This window comes from Gorilla gorilla, chromosome 6, assembly GCF_029281585.2.
Source record: "Gorilla gorilla gorilla isolate KB3781 chromosome 6, NHGRI_mGorGor1-v2.1_pri, whole genome shotgun sequence".
Lineage (NCBI taxonomy): Eukaryota > Metazoa > Chordata > Mammalia > Primates > Hominidae > Gorilla > Gorilla gorilla.
In genome coordinates, this window is record NC_073230.2 from 44,663,087 (window position 1) to 44,679,964 (window position 16,878).

At 42.0% G+C, this 16,878-nt stretch overlaps 1 protein-coding gene across 17 annotated transcripts in view; it reads right to left on the reverse strand.

The window, feature by feature from the left end:
- ELMO1 (engulfment and cell motility 1) overlaps window positions 1-16,878 on the reverse strand; it is a 592,158-nt gene that overhangs the window by 349,210 nt on the left and 226,070 nt on the right. For 9 of the 17 annotated variants that reach the window (XM_055347629.2, XM_055347626.2, XM_055347625.2 and 6 more), the window contains 4 exons: window positions 15,945-15,989; window positions 14,877-14,927; window positions 11,566-11,688; window positions 9,618-9,749 (listed from right to left, as the gene is read on the reverse strand). In XM_055347629.2, coding sequence (XP_055203604.1) covers window positions 9,618-9,749; window positions 11,566-11,688; window positions 14,877-14,927; window positions 15,945-15,989 — 351 coding nt within the window. The remainder of the gene's footprint in view (window positions 1-9,617; window positions 9,750-11,565; window positions 11,689-14,876; window positions 14,928-15,944; window positions 15,990-16,878) is intronic. The other 8 variants (XM_019031281.4, XM_055347633.2, XM_063708471.1 and 5 more) reach the window with 1 other exon arrangement.

Genomic DNA, 16,878 nt, shown 5'->3' on the forward strand with positions numbered 1-16,878 from the left:
GCAGCTGGTCAGCCAGAGTTCAGGGGGCTGGCTGAGAGCCAACAGCTGTGTGTTTACGCCACCTGGTGGCTATTTCTGCTCTGGTTCACTAAGGAATTTCCTGGCTTGTTGAGGCCAGGGATGCCTCAGAAGTTATTAGAACTGAGGTCTGCAGCATTTCAGATAGGAAAAGAGAGTGTCCGATCTGATAAAAGTGTCAAGGAGGCAGACAGTGTAAGATCTGGTCCCTGAGGAACAGGCACATCTCTGTGAGTTCATGCAGCCTGAACCATCCCAGGTAATCCCTTTACCCGTCCCCCAAGGATCCTTCAGGTGAAAGGGGCTGACTGGGTCTGGTGGACTGGCTAGGACTGGCAGAGCTTCCCTGCAGAGCACCCCGGGACCTCCTGCATTCTATATAGCTATAACTGTATAAGATTTCAGTAAATGTGTGTTTTTAAATATACTGTCATTTTACTTTTAGGTTTATGGGTTATATCTAAAATGTATTTGAAAGCAAAGTGCTTGTTTCAGAATACTATCCCAGTTATTAATAAGGCATATAGGGAAAAGTGATTCGATTGACAAAAACCTGCATTATCTTGTGCTTTCCAGAGATGCCCTGTTGCAAAAAGAGAATACCACAAAAATTAAGTGAATGTCAAAATTTAATTTCTCCAATTCCCACAAATGTATTCTAGATTCTTACTAATGCTGTCCTTGTACTCCAAGAGACTGCACCACATTCTTAGTGACGAAAGCCTATGATAAAATCACACTGGGATCGGTGCTGAAATATAAGGCAAGTCCACCATAGACTGGCTTCTCTTCACCTAGAATGATTTTTCTGAGAATTCACCAGGTTTTGGGGATGCGGTATTTTGGTATAGCAGCCATTTCAAGGCAGTTTCTGGCTTTAAAATAAATGAATTGAAACATAGTAAGTTATAATACTTCCCCTGTGAATTCCAACATGGTACTACTGAGCAGTACTGAATGATCTGCAGAAATTATTTAGCTTTTCCTTCTTACTGTAATTTATACTTCCCTCAGGTGGCCATTTTTCCCCATCAGAGAGAGAATACTGGGGCCAGGCCATAGTGCAGGAAAAAAATGAGCCACCTCTTTTTCAGGGTTTGTGGGTCAAATTGGTCCCAATGGCTTAGGATGTATTTCAAGGGTGAGCCTGTTGATGCCTCAGTGTTTTCCATCTGAAAGACAAAACCGCCCACGGTTTTGGTTTGTTTCTCCCCCTCCCCAAGAACCCACAACAGTCCCTGGACCCTGCTGATCAGAATAGTTGCACTCACTGGTGGAGCAGCAGAAACACTAGTTTTCCTCCCAGACCACAAGGAGGACCAAGAAGGTCAGATTTAGTGGCCTTTATTGACACATTCTCGAAAACCTGGACCCTTGCCTGTCCTCCTAGACCACAAAGAGGACTGGGCAAAATTGCATTTAATGGCCCTTACTAACACATTCTCGAAAACCTGTTAGAGTCTTAAGCATTCTCCCGTTAGTATTGGGACCTTACCCATGTCCTATAAAGATGTTATGCCCGAAAAATGAAGTGGAGGGTCGTACCCTGAGGGAGGGAAGGGATCTCCAGAGTTAGAAGAGTGATGCCTTTTGTCCTCACTTATATGAATAGGAAGGATACAATTTCTGAGGCTCCCAATATCCTAGCTTCAGGAATAGCTTTTGTTAGGCCTGACTGTCTGAGGACGGATCCTAAAATTCCAGATAGTCCCCCTACAATGGGGCTTTGGGCAAAAATTATATCTTTCTGATTGGTGAGCCCAGGTGCCTAAAGAAGGTTACAGAGTCCTGGAGTTTATACTAGAAATAATTCTTATAGGAGAAACTAGAAAAGCACCAGAGACAGGGAGTGGTTTTTCAGAAGTGGGACTAGCCTCAGAGAAGAGAGGCGAGAGGAAGTTTGTCTGGCAGGCATTAGGACCCAGGCGGCAAGGGTCAGAATAGATAGGATAGATGGGCGAGTCTGCTTGGACGACATGCCTTTGAGAGTTCTGCTCATGGCTGCAGGGTCAACCAACTTGTTGTTGGGACCCCAGAGCTGAATGGCTTTCCTCTCTGTCGACCCTCGGCTCAGCCCAGAATTACAGGAAAAGCAGAAGCTGGTTCCAGGCAAACCAACGCTCCCAACTCCGAAGAGTCAGGGATTGTTAGAGAGCCCTTTCCCAGAAAGCCTGACACGTGTGTCTTTAGTCTGGCAGCCACGCTAGTCGCTTTTAACTGGCCAACAGGTGCCCAGTATTTAGCCCCCGAATTCTAAGGAAAAATAGGACAGAATAGCAAGCGAAAGGGGTCCGATGGTACTCACCATTTGGCAATAGGCATTAGTCTCACCGCTTGGCGATAGGCGATGGTCCCATCTGGGTCGCCAAAATGTGTCCGGAATTGGTGGGTTCTTGGTCTTGCTGACTTCAAGAATGAAGCCATGGACCCTCACAGTGAGTGTTAACAGTTCTTAAAGATGGTGTGTCCAGAGTTTGTTCCTTCTGATGTTCGGACATGTCCAGAGTTTCTTCCTTCTGGTGGGTTCGTGGTCTCGCTGACTTCAAGAGTGAAGCTGCAGACCTTCGCGGTGAGTGTTACAGTTCATAAAGGTGGCACATCTGGAGTTTTTCATTCCTCCTGGTGGGTTCCTGGTCTTGCTGACTTCAGGAATGAAGCTGCAGACCTTTGCAGTGAGTGTTACAGCTCATAAAGATGGCACAGACCCAGAGTGAGCAGCAGCAAGATTTATTGCAAAGAGCAAAAGAACAAAGCTTCCACAGCATGGAAGAGGACCCAAAGGGGTTGCTGCTGCTGGCACAGGTGGCCTGCTTTTTTTCCCTTATTTGGCCCCACCCACATCCTGCTGATTGGTCCATTTTAAAGAGAGCGCATTGGTCCATTTTACAGAGTGCTGATTGGTCTGTTCTGACAGCATGCTGACTGGTGCATTTACAAACCTTTAGCTAGACACAGAGCACTGATTGGTGCATTTACAATCCTTTAGCTAGACAGAAAAGTTCTCCAAGTCCCCCACCCGATTAGCTAGACACAGAGCGCTGATTGGTGTGTTTACAAACCTTTAGCTAGACACAGAGTGCTGATTGGTGCGTTTACAATCCTATAGCTAGGCAGAAAAGTTCTCCAAGTCCCCTACCTGATTAGCTAGACACAGACAGCTGATTGGTGCGTTTACAAACCTTTAGCTAGACACAGAGCACTGATTGGTGCGTTTACAATCCTTTAGCTAGACACACAATTCTCCAAGTCCCCACCTGACCCAGAAGCCCAGCCGGCTTCACCTCTCATTACCATTTAAGAGCAGACTTTCTCTTCCCCACTTATCACAGACGGGACCCTCTGGGATTCTCCTCTCCATAGTTTACTTCTTCCCAAAAGCTCCCTGGGGACTTCCAAGTATAGTAGACTCTTCTTATTTGCAGTACTTATGTCCTAGAAAGTTGCTGCAAATAAGTTAACAACTACTGAACCATTGCTCCTAGGAACAATATTAAATTGTTTCTGCGAGCCTCTGACCATAACGCTTTTGCCAACCAGTGAATATATAACCTTCTTTTATGTGTGTTTCTGTTTAAAGACACCCTATTTAGTATATGTTGTTGATTTGTTAACATTGAATGTTCAGCCAACAGTGCTGTAACTACTGCCACAACAAAGCTTAACAAACCCACATATTTTCGTATTTTTTCTGCGTGGCATGTCACAGCCTTCTTACACTTCGGAACATAAAAACAGCACTTCAGCACTACATTTAAGGGCCATTTGAAACTGAAATTACCATCAGAAAGCAGGAAGCACAAAAATGAGAAAAACGTGGCCTAGACAGACTGGGAAAGGGACACCTGTTTGAAGCATGACAGCTGAAACAGGAAGGCAGGGTGGTGGCTTGGTGTCTTGTTCGACTTCAGCTGGAACATCTGAGTCGGGCAACTCAAATTTTTTGCCACTGTGCATTTTCCAAGAATGATCTAAAGCACGTTGAATATTGATTTGGGCATTACAAATAAATTTTAGCAAAAAGGCAAATTTGCAAATACGGAATCCATGAATAATGAGGACTGACTGTATATTGCAAAGCCCTTTGAATTTAAAATTCTTCTATAACCTTTCCCTCACTCCAAAAGGCAACTCTACTTCCCTCTCTGCAACATAAACATTGGCCATGATAAATGACCTGCAGTTTCCCAAGCACCCAGTGTTCTTTCACCTTTAACTGTTACTTTCACCACGGATTTTCACACTACCCTCCTAGGGACAACCTACAACTCTCATGTTCTGCTATCACAATCTGTCACGGTGTCACAGAGCACTGGATGCCATTCCAATAATATTAATATCAATCATAAGATCGTAATAATAGCATCTAGATTCACAGACTATGTAGCAAGCACTGCTCTGAACAACTTACAAGTATCTACTAATTTAATCTATACAACACACATATTGATAGAGAAAATTATTATCCCTCATTTTAAAGAATAAAAAACAGAGACATGAAAATGCCAAGTACCTTGCCCAAGTCACTCAGCCTGTGATTGGTAGAGTCAGAAATCGATGTCAGCAACCCAAATCTACAGCCCAAGCTTAATCACAATGTTACTCTCACAATGACTGTTGAAGCCTAGTAGCATTTAGACAAAGATGCTTCCTTCCGTAGTATTAGGATGGGGACAGAAAGAGATAGAGAAAGAAAAATATAAATTTGCAGTTCATTTCATTCCCTGCCATCTCTATTTGCTGAAAAAATATTAAGATGACACCAACCCCTGCATATGTAATTTTGTGTAATTATACTTGTGTAACTACAGATAATTATCTTCTATCACCCAAGAACGTAGAAAATCCTCTTAAAAATTTGAACATGAATCTTAATTCTGAAATGTTTTCACCATTACCCATAACCTCTTCCACCTTCACATTTTAGTCATTTTTCCCTCCAGGATGATCCTGAAATATGATGAAATTTTTTTGTAAAATATTTCATGTTAAAACACATTATATTGTTCAGAAACAATTTTTTTTAAAAAAAGCTTATTTTCTCTGCAGTCAAGATAAAGGAAAGGAAAACAAAGCAGCTAGAAAAAAAAAAAAAAAAGCCTTGTCTGATTTTAACATCTGCTTTGATTCAGAAGGGATCAGAAAGATGAACTACAGACATCTCCTTTTTCATGCGTGTCCGGTAGACTGAACAAGGAAAAACTCACAAATAGAGAGGCTACAAATTGGAAATAAACCAGAGACAAATTCTGAAAGGGCTCTAGGCAGGAACACAACACTTTGCAGAGTATGAAAGCCATGGTGCACAGGTCTTGGCGGCTACAATCAAGAGGGACAACTTTGTATACAGCATTTCCCCTGTTCTCAAAATAAAGTCATCCTAGAGGTGAGAGTCTGCCTTCCATTACTCTCGGGAATCCATGTGCCCTTCCTTAGAAGTTCCACTAAAAATAGCATTATCCCGGCGGGGCACGGTGGCTCACGCCTGTAATCCCAACACTTTGGGAGGCCAAAGTGGGTGGTTCACCTGAGATCAGAAGTTCGAGAGCAGCCTGGCCAACATGGCGAAACCCCGCCTCTACTAAAAATACAAAAAATTAGCTGGGTGTGGTGGCGCACTCCTGTAGTCCCAGCTATTCAGGATGCTGAGGCAGGAGAATCCCTGAACCTGGGAGATGGAGGTTACAGTGAGCAAAGATTGCGCCACTGCACTCCAGCCTGGGTGACAGAGCGAGACTCTGTCTCAAAAAAAAGAATAGCATTATCCCAGACAACTCTGTCTCTTCCCACCAGGGGACCTACAAAGGCCTGTCCATTTTGAAACCACAGAATCAATAACAAGAGATCTTAGAAGATGGCTGGTGTAGTGCCTCATGCTTGTAATCCCAGCACTTTGAGAGGCCGAGGTGGGTGGATCACCTGAGGTCAGGAGTTTGAGACCAGCCTGGCCAACATGGTGAAACCCGTCTCTACTAAAAATACAAACATTAGCCGGGTGTGGTGGTGGGCACCCGACAAGAGCAAAACGCTACCAAAAATAAACAAACAAACAAACAAAAAAATGAGATTTCAGAAGATGAAGCAGCTTTTCTGTGTTATGACTAACCTTACAAGCCACTCAGCCACCTAGATTGTGACTTTAGAATTATTTTATCAGAAAAATTTGCTCCATTGGGATGTTGTGCTGAGAAGGAATGTGATGCCCATCTGCCTCCTCAAAGGTGTTGTGGTTTATTATCTTTTAATAAACTGTTCTTCTTGCCTTGTTGGCGCAATGGCCACTTTTACCTTGGAAAACTTAAAAGGCTGCAGATGATTTCTATGATGTGTTCTCTCCAAAAGGAAGAAAGGGAAGTAGCACTGGCTGAGTGCACCTTGGTTCCAGTTGCTGTGCTAGTCGCTGGTAGACGGTCCTGTGGGGCCCTCCCATAACCTCAAAACAGAAAAGATGCTGCCCAATTTCACAGCTGAGAAAACCCATGCCCAAACAGGTTAAATGACTGAACCACTGGCCCATGGCTCAAAAGGAGGAAAGCTAAAATTAAATCTAGGCCCAGTGAACTCCAAAGCCTTGTCATGTAATGCTTGCTGGGCATTGCCTACTTGGGAGCAGAAACATGAGAAATAGCAGTCTTAATCTTAGGAACTGAACTTTTCTTCAAAGTGATCCAAAAGATGATCCAAACCTCAAATTAATCCTTAAAGTTCAGTAAGGAGTTTAACAGGCAAGATGATTCCTCTTTGGGAAGTACAGAGGGAATTCTGCACGAGACTGCTCACAGCATCTAGAGATTTTGCAGCCAGACCCTGATATCATCAGCCAGCTTTCAGCGTTTTTGCAAGACCGTCTCTAGGTGGTGCAATGACCATGCGGTTCTGTTTACTGAGGCCTGTCTATTTCTGGCTGGCTGGGTATTCAAAAGTGAAAATATCTGCTTGTCAAAAGTTACTGGATCATTTCCAGCATTCAAAATCATTACTAAATAGTCGTTCCAACTTCTCAACTCTCTGATGCAAGACTGTGGCCTGGGAGAAGTTGCAGGGGAATAACTAAAATCAAAAACTAAAAAAGAACCATGGAAAAATAAAGAAAACCAACACTCTCTTATGATTATTCTCTGTTCAGAGTCTTTGCTTTTTCTAGGATGACTTTTCAAGTCCTCATAAGTGCTAAAGGCCTTAAAACCACCTCCAATTAACTTTCAGTTAAAAAAAAAAAAAACTATTATTCTGTACTTATGAAGCAGAACACTCCCCAGACAGGGAAAACTAAGACAGAGATACATCAAGACTAAACTGTACAAGGAATTAACAAGAATGTTAAGACAGATGGAGCTACATTGAGAAAATGTACTCTGATTTTGGAATACCCTGGTCATCTCACATAAGAACAGGGTCTGAAAATAAAAAGGAGATGCTTCATAGCACACACCCCCATTCCAGATAGCTCTCACAGGGACCCAGATTCTACAGTAATCCTATTTCCTCCATGTGATCGGCCCCCAACCTCTCTCTCTCCACAGTCCCTCCATACTGTGCATTCTGGGATCCAACTGCCCCCGAGGAAAACCACTACCGGGACAGAGACACATGCATCCCGGAGGCAGCACATGGAAAGAATTCAGGTTTTGGATTTTCTACATAGCTCAGAAGAAATCCAGGCACTGGCAGGAGGTGGACGATAAAATTGCAGTCACAGGAGCACCCTAGAACCAGGCTCTCCCTCAGAAGAGGAATCAATTAAGAGTATTTTCCAAATGTACATGCCCTGATTCTTCCTTGGTAATTTTGAAATGACTTGAGGGTAAGAGAGATTGGGTGATTTCGCAAAGCTTCCCAAGTGACCTCGATATGTCTTGCTTACCACATAAAAGTAAAACTTGGAATTGAGGGTGAGGTAGAAAGTGAGTCCCATCCACCTTCCCTGGACCATCACTCTAGCAAGAGGGGCTCTGCCAGCAAGGTCACTGCCACCCTGGAGCTTTGGTCATCGACACACAAGTACAGGAAACTCACCCGCTCCACCAGTCATGACATTTTTTGCTAAAATTTTAAAAAATTGATTCAACTAAAAGACAAAATGGAATGCCAAGGTTGAAACATAAAAGATAATGATACAAAAATGATTTCAGAATACTTCTGTAAGGCAAGCTGCAAAGCTGAATATTCAGTAAGTATTCTTATTTAAAACGTCGTATTAAAACTAACACTATAAAAACAATAACTGGACAGAATTTAGTTTTTTAGGTTTTTAGGTTTTTTTAGTTTAAGAAACACTACTGGAGAGAGTTAAAAAAAATGAACACTGCTGGTTAAAATGGACATGACTTTCTGTGTGTGGAAAGCAATTAGACAGTATCAAAAGCCTTGAAGACATATCTCATACAAAGTACAGTTCCACAAATTTATCCTAATAATGTGATCATGGGTGTGCATACATTCTGGGCTGTAAGATATTAATTATAGACTTACGGTAATTTCAAAGCATTGAATCATTTAGTAAAAGGGCTTGGTTAAACAAATTGTATTACATCTAAATAATGAAAAACAAATCAGTAATGAAACACGGTAATATGAAAACATTTTCAAAGAATATTCCCATGAAAGACAAGCCTTCTCAAATAACACATAAAGCATGATACCATTTGTCAAAATATGTATAAATATTATTATTAGTATATATACAGATATATACATTGTGTGTGTATATATATATATTTGGGTGTGTCTGTATATATGTATATGCACGAATATGTATATATATAAAATATATACACCATATATATATATACACACACAGACACACACATATAGATATATAGCGTATATATTTTTTTCCAAGGAAAGAGTATTTGGAACTACAAAATAATGCCTGGTGATTTCTAATCACCGAAGCCAAAGTCTCAGTAATGCCATTTATGATGGGGATTAAAATGGAAATCCAATTTTACACCTGCAGAATTTGATATTAGCTGAAGGTCACTCAGAGACTTCATGGGGAGAAAATCGAGAATATAGTGCAAACAGAAATAAAAACAATGGATTATATTCAGGACAAGCTGTGTTCTGATTTGCAAACTGAAAAAAAAAATCTAGGAGACAACCTATTAGCATTCATAGCAAGAGAGACCTTTTAAGAAAACATAAATTGTGTTAATGTCATCATGATTAAATTTCAGGAGACTTTCAATTTGACTTTGATATAAAATTGATGTATGTAAGTAATCAACTCAGTAACCCAATAATAAGATCCATCCCACAGCTGCCATCACTCATTTAAGGCAAACACAAATCTTAAGCATCTTGTGAAATAGATTTAATGAAGTCGAGATACATTCCGGGCTAACTACTCTCGGTTACACTTAATCAGAACTGAATAAACAAACGCAGTATTAGTCACACTTGTGCAAGTTATTCCATTTCACTGAAGCCAGAAGAGATTTTCATGTGATCCTGTTTAAACCAGCTAAACATCTGGAAATGTGGAAACTATTCTGTAGAGCGCAAGAGGACCACACGCTCGGAAGAGACATCAGTTATGTGGCTGAGGTCAGGCCCGGGGAGGCTGGAGGGAGAGCGCATACTGGAGATAGCTTACTTACAATGAACCCAAGCTTCTTATAATCTCGCGTGTACATGGACTTGCGTTTCTCCATGCTGCCACTGCTGTTATTAGGTTCAGACTCAGCATCAAAAGCAATTCTTCGAAGTTCAAATATGATGTCCCTCTGAGCCTGAAGGAATCAGGGAGTAAAAAGAAAAGGGAGGGGAAAAAGCTGCTTTCATTGTGTGACATTACATATACTCCCTCTTTCCCTGGGGTCTAAATCAATCACTGCATTCAGGCAAAAGAAAAACAGATAAAAGAGAACCAATGTTCTAAGTGAGGGCTTTGCAGACCGCTCTTCCCCCGTCAGTCTCCCTACTGGTCAGGCCTGGCTGTATTCCACAGTGGTCCTCTTAGCCAAGTAGTTATCTGGAGCACGAATATTGATAGTCCAGTGCAGTCTTAACTGAGAGGCCCAGATATGATGGAAGGGTCGTGATTGGAGAAAGCTAAGCTAGAGAAACTGGGGATACTGTACAGTTGGGAACAAAGTAAGAAGCACCCAAAGTGCCTCACCCCACTAAGTTACTTCATGGAAACCAACACAGGACAAAAAAGAAAGAAAGGGTCAAAGGTGCAAACAACCCAAGTGTCCATCCAAGGGTAAATGGATGAACAAAATGTGGTGTGGACATACAATGGGATACTATCCAGCCTTTGAAAGATGGCAATCCCAGTAGATGCTACAATCTGGATGAGCTTTGAAGATATTATGCTGAGTGAAATAAACAGACACAGAAATATGCATATTGTCCGATTTCAATTATATGAGGTCCCTGGAGTAGTCAAATTCATAGACAGAAACTAGAATGGTGGTTACCAGGGACTAAGAGGACAGGGGAATGGGGAGTTAGTGTTTAATGGGTACAGAGTTTCAGTTCTGCAAGATAAAAAGAGTTCTGGAGATAGATGGTGGTGATAGTTTCCTAACAATGTGAATGTATTTAATGCCACTAAACTGTACACTTAAGAATGGTTAAAATAGTAAACTTTCTGTTATACATATCCCACCACAATAAAATACATAAATAAATTTTTAAAAGGGTTTCCAAGCAAAGAGCGTCATGTCATTCAATATTAAGAGGCACTGCTCTCTGTCACTAGAAGTGGTAAGATGACAGTCTTCTCTCCCTGGGATGACCACACCTTGCCAAAAACGTGGGGCACATTCACTGCCTCTCAAAGCCTCTCCATCATTCTTAACCGTATGGCCTTGCTCCATGAATGAAGTGCCGCGGCAGCTACACACTTCACATATGCAGTTCACATCTGCAACAGATCAGGCCCTCACGTGCCAATAATGAGTGTTTTCCTTTCCAAAGCTGCAGCGCTGTTTAAGTTGAAAATGTGCTACGGCAGGGTTCCCAGCTGTTTCCTCTCACTCTACCCTCACACAGCAAAGGTCCCCAAAGCCTTCTGAATGGAGCTATAACCTTTCATGCACAACAAGAGACCTAGCAGAGAGTTACAGCCAACAGCCAACCGACAGAAATGCTGGCCCAGAAATCAGGTTTAATCTGGGACCCTGCTCTTGGCACTGATCCCTGGAGAATGAAAATTGCTACCTCAACCCCACAGAATCAATGCCACATAGAGTCACCAAGAGGCCCTAGGTGTCTGGGAACTTGACTCCAAAGCTACTATCATTAAATGTTACTTGGGGCCAGGAGCTAAAGTCTGTGGTCATGTGACATCAAACTTTCTTATTCAATAAATTCAGAAAGAACATGCATGTTTGAAGCCTAATGGAAGAATGCATTTGGTATATTTTCTGATCCTAGATTCACCTAATTTTGAAGCCATGCCCCTAAGTTCTGAGATGATAATAAAACGACATCATATCAAACTCTGAAACTCCCTAGTTTCAGGGTACCTCAAGAAAAGACTTTTAATGACACTTTTGGTCCTTCCTGTGCTTTGACTGCTGTCCAACGAGCACTCACCTGGTCCTGGGGGTCCATTTTGGTCATCATCCTGTCTTCCAGGAGGTTAAAGGTGAGCACTTGTAGAACATACAGCTGGTGCGCCATCTCATTGTTGATGGCCCGCTGGGCTCGGATGACATGCTAGGGAGATGGTTCACAAATGAAATTTTTTAAAAAAGAAAGAAAAGGAAACAACTAGAATTAACCCTCAAGAAGGCTCTCACAGTCTTCACTGGGAGGTATAAGGAATGGAGAAGGAAGGTGAGGGCACAGGGAATTTCAGAGCTTTCCTTTGAATTTCAGAGCCCAGTAAGGTTCATGATCTTCAGGTCACAGTCCATGAAAAAACCTACTGTGGGCAGGAGGGAGTGGAAGGGGAAAAGCGCTGGAAAGGGACTGATGATGGCAGCCATATAAGTCAAGAGAAGATGTGCTTGAAATGGGGGTGTCTCCAAGACAACTGTGGATTTCTACAATGGAAGCATCTGTCACACGCAGCAGAAAAACCAATGGTGCATACCCATAGTAAGCAATTTTGCCATTATCTTACCCTGGGACTGTCTCTGACAGGTGAGCCCACTTCAAAATGGGGAAAAGTTTTAGAAGGAACACACAAAAGCAAAATACCCATCAAATCTTAATCCACTGTGGGAGCTACACAAGGATGTCTACCATCAAAAGCAGAGAGCAAATGCTCGTGAATTACTTTACTCACTGTTAACAATTAAATGAAAGATAAAATGACTTTTCCCCATAGAAACAGAACTGAAAAGAGAACATACAAGGAGTGGCAGGACAAGAAGACTGGATAGGTCCACCCCCAATCCCCTCACCCCTGCCCAGAAATGGGACAGCTGCCACCAACTCAACATTCAGCATTTGGGACTAACATACAGCCTTTTCAACAGAGATTCTGGCTGTACATTAAAAATGCCAAACAATGGATCAATGTGGTGGAACAACCCATCAAATCAGTTATTTCAACTGTGCTAGCCCCACTCATGCATGCTATCTGAAAGACCAATTCTCTTGGCAATCTGTAGTTGCTCCTGTGTAGACAGACTGCTGCAAACCAACTTCTAAGTGGCCGTTCAGTAAATGACAAAGCTCCCCATTGTAGAGAAAAATGATCTTCCTCCAGGACTGAAGGAAGTCTAGGTCCTTAGAGTGCTGCCTGGGTGTCTCTCAACCTGACATCCACCTGCAATCCACACCATAGCTGTCAGTGCCATGCTGAAATAGCTAATTCAAGGAGGAGGGGTGGGAGAAGATTGAGGAATAGAAGAAAGAGGACAGGGAGGAATGAGAGAATACAGTCACCGAACCAAAATTATGGGAAGCAGGGAAGATAGATAACAGGATGGTTAGGAGCAAATCAAACCCCTTATCCTCCAATCTTCAGAAGAGCATGTTAACTCATAGCACACACTTAGTATCCAAAGCGTATGGGTATCTCTTTTCTTAGCAACTCGAAAGTACTGCACTCCAAGTTCTTGCAGGAGAGTACCAACCTCGAACTTCAGCCATCGACATCTCATACAAGAAGTCCCACTGAAGCAAACTGATTTTTGAGACAGGTTGAACACAGTCATTAATGCCACTCATATCTCAGGGCATTCTAACCCTGACTCCCACATCAAGGTAACATGAAGACACTGAGCTACCCATTGATGCTGCTGCTTCTACATTTACTGAGAGCCAATATAAAGAAGGACAGTAATTATGAATACTTCTGCACTTCCAAAACCACAATTGGACCTAGAATGTATTAAGATGCTCTCCCAAGATTCATTTCAGATTTCAGTTCCAGAGGGAAAAGGTTTATCTTTCCCAAAGAACTAGGGGAGCTCTTTTTACCAAACAATGAAAGTTACAGTCATATGTTTCTTGTCATCCTTGACAGCCAGGAAGTTTAAAATTGAACTAACTTGGTCACAAATTGCTGGCATTACCACTGGCTTTGGGATCTAGAACATTTATTTTCAACATTAATTTTTGATGGCTTACTTGTATTGGTGGGAGAGGGAGCGGGGATAGTGTGTGTGTGTATTAGACATTTGTTTCTGCTGTTGGGACATCTGGGACCTTGTTGACCCTGAAGAGACTGCTCCTCCCAGGTCTAGCCAATTCCTAGAGATAATAAATGACTCCTTTCATATGCAAATGAGTCAGTCCAGAGCCTTGGCACCCACCCCCCACTCCTCTACAAGCTCTGGCTCCTACTCTTAGGACCACTGTTCTCCCGCCCTAACCACCCAGGGCCAGGTACCAGACAACTGGAGACAGCCCATAAACTCCAGAGCCCACTGAAATTATTCAAACTAGCCAATCCTAAACCTGCTCAGCCAGCTTACCTGGCCTCACATATCCCTTCCCTCAAAAACCACAGTAAGGGCTCTTGCCCAGGTCTCCTTGGGCTTCCCCTGCCTCCTGACTCAGGAGCTTCCCCTGCCCCCACAATCCCCCAGTGGCACGGCATGCCCCCTCCTTTCGGGAACTATAATTAACAAACTTTTCAATGCCAGCCACCTCCTGATCTGTTGGCCTCACCATACTTGAATAATAATAAAACCTGCATTTGAGGACCAAGTGTTTTTAACTGTAAGCTTGCTGAACTGCTCTTTGGAATCACGCAAACAGAGATTTTTCTTTTTCTTTCTTTTCCTCTTTTCCTTTTTTTTTTTTTTCTTTTTTGTAAGCAGGGCAATCAATCAACCTGCTTCTTTCAAGTAGCTGGTAAGTCAAATAGCGGGTAAGGCCTCAGGAAATCTTGTTATTTGGTTTATTTCTAAACATTTGCAAGGTGACACTTAGGGCTTTTTTTTTTTTTCCACCAAGGTTTAAGGTCATCTTGCATCGCAGCGAATGAGTGGCTCCTATCTATATCTTTCCTTCCTCTCTCTTGCAAGGAGGCCCCCAAAACTGATGTTCAACATCTCAGGACTTCTTTTGGTACCTGATATGTTTACAGCTAGCTTCCTCATTGAAAGAGCAAAACCTCATCAGGGTGAATCTTTTAAGCCCTGATCTCCCTAACCTGCCCCACTGAGAGAGCTATCCAACCCTTCCGGCCAGAATGCGTTCCCCCTTTCTCTCTCTCCAGAGCAGTTCCAGAAACCCCTCCCTCCAATCCAATGAGGCAATTCTTGTGGGAAAGCCTTTATTTATTCCAATTCCAAAAACTCACTTTTTCCTTCATTAGAGTTCCTACTGCTTCACCACAGAAGCAAGTCACAGAACAAACCACAGACTGAAGCCAAAAGAAGAGATTAACAAATGCACCAGGCCACTCCTCCCCCACAAAGAGGTCACAGCGCATAGGTACTCACTGTTAAAATGATGGAACGCAGTTGCTTCTGAGCCAAAATATTCGCCATCTCCTGTGGAAGAAAAACACACCCACACAAAGGCTTAGGTTAGAAAGCTACATTTCGACATGGCCAAAAATGACCTTATCCTGGGGTGTGCTTCATAACTGTATATCAGCAGTATTTCTTATGAAATAATGAACTCAAACAGGCAGTAGTATTCAAATTATTTTTTTGACTGTTTTATTTAGAATGTAAAAGCAATGTCCAAAAGCAAAGGAAAGATATCTGGCACCTGCAAACTTCTTTTCTTTAGGAATTTCTTCCTTCCAGAAAAAGGTGGGTGCTAAATAAAAATCAGGCACTCCAAACAAAGCAATGGCTATTAGAAAGCCTCATCATCTTTTATTAGACTACGTATGTGCAGAAAGCTTTTATTAGGCAACACATGCCTGTAGCAAGGAGATTCCAGTATCTTCTAAAAGTCATTTCATCTTAATCTGTGCAAAACCAAAGAGTGAGTAATACATATACCAGGCTACATAAGTGATCTGAGTGGAGTTTAAGTGAAGGGCAAATATCCGGGTGATGCAAAGCTCTAGAGTCTACACTCACTGAGCTCTGCAAGGCCTGATTTCTGCAGGTTGTTTCGTGCCTTGGCATCTCCTGATTGGTATGGAGGATTCAAGGGTGATTTTATTAAAGGAAATGATGCACAGACTCCCTTTATAAATATTGACAAGTAGAGACTAAGGGAAAATAGTATATCAAGCATAGTCTTGGAGCACTTGGAGCCTTTTAAAGTAAAAATACTGCTCATATTCAGGAAGACACTTGACTGTTGTTTTGTGGTGAGGGGGTGTTTTTGGTGTTGCTACTCTTACTGAGTAGAGAAGAAACTAAGCCATGGTTTAAAAACTGAACCATGATTTCTACCAAGGTTAAAACAAATTTGCAGAATGCAAAGAGAACCAAGAACATGGGGGGTGGGGGAGATTTCTGAGGGGGGCATACAAGCAGGGGTGGACAGGAGCAGCACAGGAGAGCAGGGCCCACTTTACACTAACAAAGGGAACGTGGGTGACTTACAGTCAGAGGACAATCAAGGATGTCAACATTGCTCTCTACATCAACCTAACGGCGTCATCGCCACCACAGAAAGGAAAGCAAGCAGGAGAGAAGAAGGGATGGAAATTCAGAGGACTCTGTTAGAGGTTGACCACTGTATTTGAACGCCCCTGCTGACCCACTGCATTGAAAAGTGCTTAAATACTGTAAGGTGACTCAAAAAAGCTAGATGGCACTCAAGTCAACATCCAATACTAGGTCTTATACTCTTGAAAACAAGAAAGCAGGAGCAATGACGCATTGGGAAACAACTCAAATGGTAACCCAGAAGGAACCTTCCCTTCCACTAGGCATAGAAAGCAGGGCTTTCTTGCTGATCTTCATAGAAAGGCCCACTGGTGGTGGTTTTTTTGTTTCTCCTAGACCAGATGACAAATAAAAGCCTCAAAGGATCCTATAGCTGTTTTAATTTCTTTCCTTTAAAAAGATGAAATTATTGCTCATAAAGATGGAAAAAAATATTTCTGTTCCTATGTTTGTCTATCAGTCTATAAAATTTAAAGTTAGAAGGGACAATGTATGTCCAACTTCTACTAAAGAAATCATTGTAATTGTCTGTTTACAATATTTATTGTCTGCATAAGACTGTGAGTCCTTCATGAGCAGAAACTGTCTTTTTCTTTTTTGTATTCCAAGCCCAAAGTACAATGTCTGACACCGAGAAGACAATAAATGTTTGATAAAATAACAAATAAATATTTTATACTACCCTCCTAAGGAACAGCAGCTTGGTCAAAGAGAAAATAGAAATATCCATGCCTCCATTTTTTGGTCTAATAGTAAGGAATTATTGGAGTAAATGTGAGAATCCATGGGGAATATTTTATAGCATTAAAATTATGTAAAAGTATAGATAGCTACAAATATGAATCCAGATATACTGACATGGAAAGAT